At 32.9% G+C, this 11,234-nt stretch overlaps 1 protein-coding gene across 2 annotated transcripts in view; it reads right to left on the bottom strand.

Annotated features, from left to right (window-relative positions):
• Positions 1–2,009: 2,009 nt before the first annotated feature.
• LOC126886550 (zinc finger protein 728-like) overlaps positions 2,010–11,234 on the bottom strand; it is a 31,529-nt gene continuing 22,304 nt past the window's right edge. For both annotated transcript variants that reach the window (XM_050653504.1, XM_050653505.1), the window contains one exon: positions 2,010–3,665. In XM_050653504.1, coding sequence (XP_050509461.1) covers positions 2,269–3,665 — 1,397 coding nt within the window. In that variant the 3' untranslated portion in view covers positions 2,010–2,268. The remainder of the gene's footprint in view (positions 3,666–11,234) is intronic.

Here is an 11,234-nt window from a genome sequence, read left to right as displayed (position 1 = left end):
TCCCGAAAAGCATCAGAGCACCATAAGCTTTATATGAAACTACAAATCGACTATCTAGCATATACTAATACATCAGTTTTCAGAATAAGTGTACTGCGTTCCAAAATACACTCACTATGCCATCATAGGCGACTTTCCCCTACCTGCTTGAGAAAACATCTTACAACAAAACTCACGCTTATAAGGTTCTCTCCAGTGTGAACTTTTATATATGTTGTTTCAAACTACCAGACTGGAAAAACAGCCTGAAACAAATTTCACACTTGTACGAGTTTTCCTCCAGTATGCAATCTCAAATGTTGTTTCAAAGCACTCGAGTGAAAAAACGGTTTACCCATTAACACCAAAGCTATTTATTTTTCAAATTTCAAAATTTTGGTTATACAATACATAATTATCAGTAATCTTGTTCTTAATCAGGAAATATTCATGAAATTAATTTACATCTTTGCATTTTTAAATTATGACCCGTCCTACAAATAGGACGCTGGGCGTTAGGGTTATCATAATTGAAGGTATGTATGAATGAGTTTGTTAGAATGAGGCGCTTCATTTCTTCTTTCGTTTTCCCTCGTCAATTTCCTATGTCCTCTATGTGATCCCTCCAGTTCTTTCGAAGACGCCCTCTTTTTATCGTTTTCCCATTTCCAGAATTTTCCTGGGTATCACTTCATTCTTATCACATGTCCATACTATTCTAGTTGTTTCTTTTGGATGTGATATAATATTGGCTCTATTTCCGTTCTTCTTCGTATTTCTTCATTTCTTATTCTATCCCATTTTGACTTTCCTGCGATCTTTCTTAAGTGTTTCATATCCATGGCTTCTATTTAATGAATGAGTTTAAAACAATAAAACATTTTTACATCTAATAAGAACACGTTAATTTTTCATGATACTATATATAAAACAATTTTTACATAATGTTACAGTACGTTTTCCAGAGTGGTTTGGCTTTACAGTTTTCTCCTTGACATCATTTCTGCATTTTATGTTTTTCCATGAAGTGTCCCTTTCCCATCTAATCTTACGCCCATAAAAACTTTTGATGATGATGTACTCGGTCTTTCTATAATACTTCTTGAACTGAGCCAATTTTAGGTAGGAAACTGCTACAGATCGACGAAAATCTAATAAAGTAATATTTGACTTATTGACTCGTTTGTAGAGAATACCACTGCTTGGCTCTGATTTTAGTGTCATATTTTCCAACAAACTGGTCGTGTTGATCCAGGTCTTCAATGTAGTTACGATAATTTTTAACACATGTGGCTGAGAAAGTAATCGTGTTCTTTTGAGTTTGCGATCCCATTTACTAGCTTGTGCGAGAGGTTCTATATTGTCAAAATTAGATGCTACAGTAACAGACTCATTATCGTTCCATTTTACAAAAAGTATTTTTCCATTTACATCACACTGAAAATCATATGAACCACGAATTTCTTTACTAAGAGTTTTCGTATCTTGAATAGGAAACTTCGATAATCTATTTTCCCGCAAGGTTCCTGTTGGTCGGTATCAACACTTTTGTAAATTAATAATAATTAACAAATCTCTGCTGGTAAATAAATTATCAAAAAACACCCAGTGACTTACAGGTTTTTCAATGCAATCTATCATACTCTTGATCCTAAGGTTAAATCTTCACATCGTTTTTAGCGTTTGTTTTGCCAGTACAAAAGTCAAAATTATAACAATATACGCTACTTCAACAGAGTTCAAAATTTATATTTCCCCCAAATATGAGTAAACACAAAACTTTTTATGCAAATCGCAATAAACAAATAAAAATTTAAAAAACCCCAACGATTTCGGCGCAGATTCAGATAAATTCAATACTAAAATTGTTACATATTTTGAGATGGCCAAGTATCAGCGTCCTACTTATAGGACGGTAAAACCAACTTTATAGTTATCATTCAGCAATGTATTTTTACGATATTTATTTATGACTATCGGATGTAATAAACCTTACTCAACAATAATAACCCATTGAAAGACAAAAAAAGTGCCGAAATGAAATTTTTATTATCAAATGTGTAAATCTAGACAAAATCAAGAAATTTGTCCATTGTTTATAGTTTTTTACTAAATGGGTGTTTGTAATATAATCAAACAAAATGTATTAATCAGTTTACTACATCATAAAATATACAGGGTAAATTTTTCTTACAATTTAACAAATTTTAATGGTTGAAAAAGTTACAATTTTCAGTATTCTATAAATAGGACGCTGGCCCATAATGGGTTAACACAAATTTTCAGGTTTTACCCCCTGTGTGCTTTTTTCAAATGCTTAGTCAAATAATCGTTGCAAGAAAACATATTGAAACATATTTCACACTTGTAAGGTTTTTCACCAGTGTGCAATCTTATATGTTGTTTCAAAGTACCTGACTGAGCAAACAGCTTACAACAAAACTCACACTTATAAGGTTTTTCTCCAGTGTGAACTTTCATATGTTGTTTTAAACTACCAGACTGGGAAAACTGCCTGCAACAAATTTCACACTTATATGGTTTTTCTCCAGTATGTAATCTCAAATGTTGTTTCAAAGCACTCGGGTGAGAAAACAGTTTAAAACAAACTTCACACTTATAAGGTTGTTCTCTAGTGTGAACTTTCATGTGTTGATTTAACGTATTTTTCTGAGTAAACTGATTAAGACAAATTTCACACTTGTACGGTTTTTCTCCAGTATGAAGTTTCAAGTGTTGATTTAAAGCACTCTTACGGACAAATTCTTTACAACAAAGTTCACACTTATGCGGTCCAGTCTGAAGCGGTGTATGTCCAGCGTGAAGTTTTATGTGATCATGTAAAGGACTCTTAAATTGTTTAAAACAAATTTTACACTGGTACGGTTTTTCACCAGTGTGCACTCTCAAATGTGTTTTCAAAGAACCTGCTTGACTAAACCGTTTAAAACAAATTTCACACTTGTGAGGTCTTTCACCAGTGTGGACGTACATATGTTCTGCTAAAGAAATTTTATGAGCAAACGGCTTAAGACAAATTTCGCAGTAAGGTCTATCTCCAGTGTGAATTTTCATATGATTTTTCAAAGTGGCTCGCTGAGAACACTGCACTAAACAGATTTCGCACTTGTAAGGTTTTTCTCCAGAGTGAATATTTAAATGATGTTTTAAAGTATCTGCCCGAGCAAATGTCTTCAAACAAATTTCACATTTGTAAGGACTTTCCCTAGTGTGCGTTATCAAATGTTGTTTTAAAATAGTTGTTCGGGAAAACTGCTTAAAACAAATGTCACACTTGTGAGGTTTTTCCCCAGTGTGTACTCTCATATGTTGTTTCAAAGTACTGGAGTGGGCAAACGGCTTAAAACAAATTTCACATTTGTATGGAGTTTCCCCAGAGTGAGTTATCAAATGTTGTTTTAAATGAGTTGTTCGGGAAAACTGCTTAAAACAAATGTCACACTTGTGAGGTTTCTCCCCAGTGTGCACTCTCGAATGTGCTTTCAAAGCACTAGCGTATCTAAACTGCTTAAAACAAATTTCACAGTTGTGAGTTTTTCCCCCAGAGTGAATTTTCATATTTTCAGTTAATGTTTTCTCTTCAGATTGACTCATACTTTGTTCTTTATTACATGAATGTACATCTGTTGTTTCCACATCCAATGTGTTTTTCTCTTGGGAAAAACCTAAAATAAAACCAAATTAGAAAAAGAAATAACTGCTAGGAAAAATTTAATGCCTATAAATTGTCAGAATTTTCAAAACACAGAGGATATTTGTCGTGCTAAGGTTCTTTACCCTTGAACAAAAAATCCTATGAAAAATATAAAACAATATCGGTCTATATTTTACACCAAATGTTTAATGTGTGTCGAAAGTCAAATAAGTCAGGAAATAAAATTCGAAATTATTTATCCTCTGAGCTGTTTAAATTGGAAAAATAAAGCATAACAGAGTGGCAAAATACTCGACAAGAGAAATCTAAAATTGCATTTCACGTCCTGTCATTCACCGGGATAATAATTTTAGCGAATTATTTCCTTTAATATCCACAAAAGTGAATAAAGTATAACTAAAAGGAAAGAAAAGATGGTTCAGATTTGATTACAGTACAGAGCCTCTACTATGTGCTTATTCGCTCCGAGCGTTAACAAAGTGCCAAAGCAAAATCGACCGAACTGCTCATGGTGGCGGTTGCTTGAATCTTTGTAAGGACGCTTAAGTGTATGTTTAAATGGGACAGTTAAAAAAAATGCCATATCACGCTATTTGTTGTGTTGTTCACTGTAAAAATACATGAAGAAATAGTGATGTGAAATACTTTTATTTTTCTCGTTCCCTAAAAAAATTAGGTCAAAGAATAAAATTGATTAAAGCTGTTAGGAGGATGAAGTGAGGTTAACCTTCTCTATATATACAAAGGATGTGGCAGTATACACATGATAATATCACATTATATTATAATAATATTATTTACGTTTTTATAAGTTTTGTACATATTACATGCACTTTTTAGCTCTGATAAACCCGAATTGACTCAAAAGGTACGGATACGGTATGTCCTACATAACCTCACTATCATAGATTATATCAATAAATCTTTATTAACGACAAAAAAATTTTTTGTTGAACTATAAATGACACTATAAAAGAATATCCAATGAATTCTACAATTTGTACCGTTTATTATCACTAGAAAATAAAATATTCAAGTTTAACAAAATAATCCCATAAGACTCGATGCTAAAACGTCCTTACAAAACTGACAGCGTGTCACGTGACTGTAAATTGCTGTAAATAGAGGGGAGACGCACGGTGCGAATACGTATTTCGGAATAACCGTTTTCTCATCGGAGCACCTGGGTAGAGGCACTGAACTGCAATCAAATCCTTTCATCCTTTCGGGGTAAATGTCAAAATAATTACCAAAGATGCTACTAGCAGCATCTAAGAATCGACAGTCAAATACGTCAGGGAATAAAATTCGAAATTATTTATCCTCTGAGCTTTTTAACTTGGAAACATAAAGCATAACAGAGTGGCGAAATACTCAACAACGGAAATCTAAAATTGCATTTCACGTCCTGTCATTCACCGTGATAATAATTTTAGCGAATGATTTCCTTTAATATTCACAAAAGCGAATAAAGTATAAACTAAAAGAAAAGAAAAGATGGTTCAGATTCGATTACAGTACAGAGCCTCTACTATGTGCTTATAGTCCAAGTAATGAAGCTTAAAATAGGACAAAACCTCGAAATTTTTACAGAATGGATCGATTTGCTTGAAAATTTGAGAATAAATAGTGGATAGTCCAAGGATCAAAATCTATATGATGCCGAAAGGCGCTTTTACCATGGGGGTGGTTGCCACCCCATCTCGGGGATGAAATTTTTTTATTATATTTTGACCGCTTAAGTTGGTAAAGACATTCATTCTAAGCAAAAAAAAACGTTCTATACATTTTTTTGATAAAATTAACAGTTTTCGATTAATTCGCTATCGAAAGTGTTAGTTTTATATCGAAAAAATCAACGTTTTTAATAAGTTTTCTGCTAATAACTCCAAGAGTTTTCGTTTTATCAAAACAACTTTACTTAACAAAAATGTACCTTTTAATTAAAAAAATAAACAAAACAGTTTTTTTTAAATTTTCTTTAAGACCAATTGTAATCGAGCTACACTTTATTATATCTTAGCTCTTCTTCGTCAAATGCTAAATATTGTAGTTTTAAAGTCAAAAGACGGGAAAACTATGCATTTTTCGAGGATAACCTATTCAAACTAATTTAAAGTATTTAAAAATATCTATCTCTAGAAATAAAAAAGTCTCTAGCTCAAAAATTAAGTGACTTATAATGAAAAGAATGTCAGTCCCTATTTTTTTCAGCGAAAAAGTGATCGGAAGCAACCTCCTAATCACCACCCTAATTAAAATTGGTGAATGACATTATTTGCTCTTCTTTATTTATGTATTATTAATAGGTTTTATAAGTTTGACCGGATTAGAATGATTAGTTTTAAAAAAACGGAGTTAAAAGCGAATAACGAATTTTTGTAGTTTGGAAAAAAATGCCCTTTTCTTCAGAACAGAAAGATTAGCATCAGAAATACAAAAAAATGTTTCAATATGAAATTGTAGCCTATTTAATTTTCAAGAACCTGGTTTGCAAAAATTTTTTCTACGGCAAAAATTGGGTGAGCTATTGACAATTAAAACTTGTAATAACATGCAAAAACACTTTTACCAACCCTTTCAAAGTCACCTCTTTTTGCGACTGAGGATTTTAAAAATATTTAGTATTAATAGACTTATAGATCTTGTAAAAGCCTACAAATTTTTTTTACCAATCGTTCTAAGATACAAAATTAAAAAGATACGGTTAAAAAATCAAAATATTTTTTTGAAGAAAAAGAGAGAAATCCAATTGGAAGCATAATAATGTTAGTTAGCGATGTTTTTAGTCATTGGCCCTTTTCATTCTTCTTTATTTATGTATCATTAATAGATCCTAGAAGTTTGTCTGGTTTAGAATAATTAGTTTTTAAAAGACTGGAGTTAAAAGCGAATAACGAATTTTTGTAGTTTGGTAAAAAATGTAATTTTCTTCAGAATAGAAAGATTAGCATCAGAGATACGAAAAAATGTTTAAATATGAAATTTTAGGTTATTTAATTCCCAAGAACTTGGTTTGAAAAAATGTTTTCTACGGCAAAAATTGAGTGAATCGTAAATGAGTATTATCGAAAAACATTGATTTTTTCGATATAAAACTAACACTTTCGATAGCGAATAAATCGAAAACTATTAATTTTCTCAAAAAAATGTATAGAACATTTTTTGCCTAGAATGAATATTTTTATCAACTTTTGCGATCAAAATATAATAAAAATTTCCACCCTCGAGATGGGGTGGCAACCACCCCCATGATAAAAGCGCCTTTCGGCATCATATAGATTTTGATCCTTGGACTATCCACTACTTATTCTCATATTTTCAAGCAAATCGATCCATTCTGTAAAAACTTGGGTCTAGGACGTTTCATCGCCGGCCGATTCATCGCCAGTTAGTTAATCGCTAACTGATTTATTTCCGAATTTCCGACCAATTTTCGACAGTTACATTTATTATTTATTTTTAATATTAATTAGGAATTCCAGGAAATGGCCTAACCTAACCTAACCCAACCTAACACTACATAAATTTGAACATATTATTTCTACAAAGGCCATTTAACACTACAAATTTAGTACTATTTAGTATAAAATTTAGGGGAAGTAGAAATAGAACAGTAAATATAATATTTTTTATCTGTTTAATTGACATAAGTTTTGAACTGAATTTAACGTCGTGTCGAGTTATCTCCCATAATACAAAATCAAGTGACTAACTGGACTGGCGATGAAACGGACGGCGATGAAACGGACGGCGATGAAATGGACTGGCGATGAATCGGCGGCGTCGAAACAGCAGCGATGAAACGTCCCATTCCGTAAAAATTGCGAGGTGAAAAGCTTCGGTTCCTGGACTATTATACGTATTTCGGAATAACCGTTAATCATGGCTTCATGGCTTAGAACTATCAGAAAATGGACCGGCCTCGATTCAACATCTTTGTTTAGAGCCGCATTGAACAGATACAGATTTGCCAATGTAGTCGCTAACCTCCACTAAAGGAGAAAGCACCACAAGAAGATTTCCTGACTTATTTGACTTTCAATTCATAGATGGTGCTAGTAGCATCTTTGGTATTTATTTTGATAATTACTCCGAAAGGATTTGATTGCAGTTCAGGGCCTCTACCCATGTGCTCCGATGAGGAAACTGTTATTCCGAAATACGTATAAGCATATAGTAAAGGCTCTGTACTGTAATCAAATCTGAACCATTTTTTCTTTCCTTTTAGTTTAATGTGTGATTGAACTTAAACTCAGGTTGTGTTGTCATTTAAATATGTATAAAAATTTTTTTAATGCCCCAGTCGGAGTAACATTACAATCTGTTCAGTGATAGAACAATGAGTAACTTAATTTTAACCTAACTACATTTTTCTAAGCTAAAGTCTTACTTATCAGTATTTCTTTATTTTATATTAGCATATCGCCTATTTACACTGCAATTAAAGTGTATAATTATAATGCACTATACACTGTGTCCGTAAAGTATGGAACAAATTCTTTTTTAGCTAAACAGAGCATTTTAAGAAATAATCCTGAAACACGTCGATTTTTGATTTTAATTTACCGTATTTTAAAATAATATTCTAATATACAGGGTGAATTACTTTCGAGTAATGACGTCACCTTCATTTTTTTTTAAATGGAACACCCCCATTTTGTCTCAATTTTCGGATTACTCTAGCTGAGCTGATTCCAAAAATGTATCACATGTTGATTCAAATTGGTACAGGGTGGACAAAAATACAATAGCTTTGTGTGTGTTCATAAAGTAATGCGTTAGTTAAATTAACAATATTATCAAAAATACTTATTGTATTTTTGATATTTTAATTAATTTTTGATTTTAATTAATTTTTGATATTGTTTAATTTAATATTTTAATTTAATATCAAAAATTAATTAAAATTTAATAATATGAGCACACACAAAACTATTGTATTTTTGTCCACCCTGTACCAATTTGAATCAACATGTGATACATTTTTGGAATCAGCTCAGCTAGAGTAATCCGAAAATTGAGACAAAATGGGGGTGTTCCATTTAAAAAAAAAATGACGGTGACGTCATTACTCGAAAGTAATTCACCCTGTATATTAGAATATTATTTTAAAATACGGTAAATTGAAATCAAAAATCGACGTGTTTCAGGATTATTTCTTAAAATGCTCTGTTTAGCTAAAAAAGAATTTGTTCCACCCTTTACGGACACAGTGTATACCGCACTATGCACACTACACTAGCTCATATGGTTTAGTTCTTTTGAGTCGTCTGGTCTGGTTCGTATTGTCAAATAGCTGGAGGGCCTCAACATTCACGTGACGATGGAGCCTGTCTTCGTAGTTCCGGGCAAGTTTAGATATAGTTTGTCAAATGGTGTCGACCCCCAGATCATTGTGGATGATACTGTTTCTAATGTACCAGGGGGCACCTACGATGTTCCTTAGTACCTTGTTTTGGAAGCGTTGAATTATTTGTACATTACATTTGCTGGCACACCTCCATATGATAGTTGTATGCCATAACTCCAGACAGGCTTGAGGGTTTAATTGTAGAGTAGCAACTTATTATGAAATGATAATTTGGAGTCACGTCCAAGCAACCAATACATTTTTTATATCTGATTCCAAGCTCTTGTCTTTTCTTTTTAATGTGTGCTTTCCACCTGAGTCTTGCATCAAAAGTGATACCCAGATATTTTGCAGTATTCTCATATGGAATCTGGATATCATTTATTCTGATTGGTATGTATTGCGTCCTTTTATTGGTAAAAACAATATGTATGGATTTGGTTTCATTCAACTTGATTCTCCATGCTTTAGTCCATTTATCTATCTGATCTATGGAGTTCTGAAGGTGATGTACAGCTTCTTGATGATTATTTCCAACTGAGATAATTGCTGTGTCATCTGCAAATGTAGCACTAATATCTTGATGTAATTGAAGGATATCTCTGGTGTATAAAATGTACAGCACTGGTCCAAAGACACTTCCTTGTGGAACACCGGCTCTAATCTGTCTCAAATCAGAGTATGCTTCCTCCTGTTTTACTCTAAAGCATCTGTCTGATGTCTGATTCTAAGAGTTGGGCGTACTGTTCTGGTGGGTGATAGCGCAGTTTATGTATTAATCCTTTGTACCACACCTTGTCGAATGCTTGGGCCACACCCAGGAAGACAGTGGTGCAAACTTTCTTTTCTTCCAGTGCCATTTCTATGATGTCAGTATCCTATGCACTTGATCAATAGTAGAGTGGCTCTCTCTAAAATCAAATTGGTGTGATGGGATTAGTTGTCTCTCTTCAATTAGGTATTGTCTTTAGCCTTTTTAGGAGCATTTTTTCATAGAGTTTTGCTATCACAGGGATAAGTGATATTGGTCTGTACGATGTTACTTCGTTAAGTTGTTTGTCAGGTTTAGTTAGCATTATCACCTTTGCCACTTTCCACAACTCCGGAACATAAATATGTATAAATAACGGAGGCAATAACAAAAGGGAAATCAGTATTGTTATAATAATTTGATAGTGTGTTCATAAACGTTAGTCGTTAATTATTATTGTTTATGGATTTTATATAAACTCGATGAGTTACGAGTAGTAGCAATAACCTAACGAACAACCAAATTTAGTATATGAAAAACATTTAATGAATTCATGTACGTGGATGGTCCGATAAGTACTTAACCTCTATGCTCGATGGTACCACTATCGCAAGAGAAATCGTGTAATACATTCTTATAAACGGTCTATGTCAAAATCTCAGCAAAATCCGACTAGTAATTTTGTTTTGACCGCGTGTGTAAGTAGGCGTGGGGATTTTGGAAAAATGAAAAAAGAGCAATATCTGTCGGTGTTTTGGAAGGGAAGTCCCGCAGCGAAATCCAAAAGCGCTTGAATACCATAAAATGGGGTGAATAGGAACGGTTTTCAACTTTCAACTAAAAAAAAATGTCACTAACACATGTTGCAAACATAAAACCTATGCATTGTTATTTGGGTCTTTCCTTTCTCTTTTGATATTTAGATGTTAACAAATTAGAAAGTTAATACTTTAATCACAAAAAAATAAAAACCTGGTGTTCCTATTCACCCCATCAAGCGGGGTGAATGGGAACACCTGTATTAAAAACTATTGTATTCCTATTCGTACATTTGTAGGGTCAATAGAATCAGGTAAAAAGTGTCTAAGGTGTAAAGTAACATACACATATAAAGTTTGTATTGTTGGAAAAATATATTGTTGAAATGAAAAATATTTTTTAAACTCTGATTTAGCATTTTTCTCCGATAGACTATTAACCAGTTTCTTTAATAGTCTAGGAAACTTGTCTTTAGCTATCTGGTCCTGGATAAACTGGAAGAAAAGTATAGTATGCCCGATCTATAAAAAAGGAGACAAACTCCAGTGCAAAAACTACCATGGAATTTCTCTACTATGTACAGCATATAAGATCCTCACATATATTATAAACCAGCGGCTCCAACCACTAGCAGAAAATATTATTGGAGAGTATCACACAGGCTTCCGACGTGGAAAATCGACACTGGATCAAATATTTACAGTCAAACAGATCTT

Source organism: Diabrotica virgifera, chromosome 6 (genome assembly GCF_917563875.1).
Source record: "Diabrotica virgifera virgifera chromosome 6, PGI_DIABVI_V3a".
NCBI classification, from domain to species: Eukaryota; Metazoa; Arthropoda; class Insecta; order Coleoptera; family Chrysomelidae; genus Diabrotica; species Diabrotica virgifera.
Note: the sequence above shows the minus strand (reverse complement) of the source record. Positions and strands in the feature narration are given on the sequence as shown.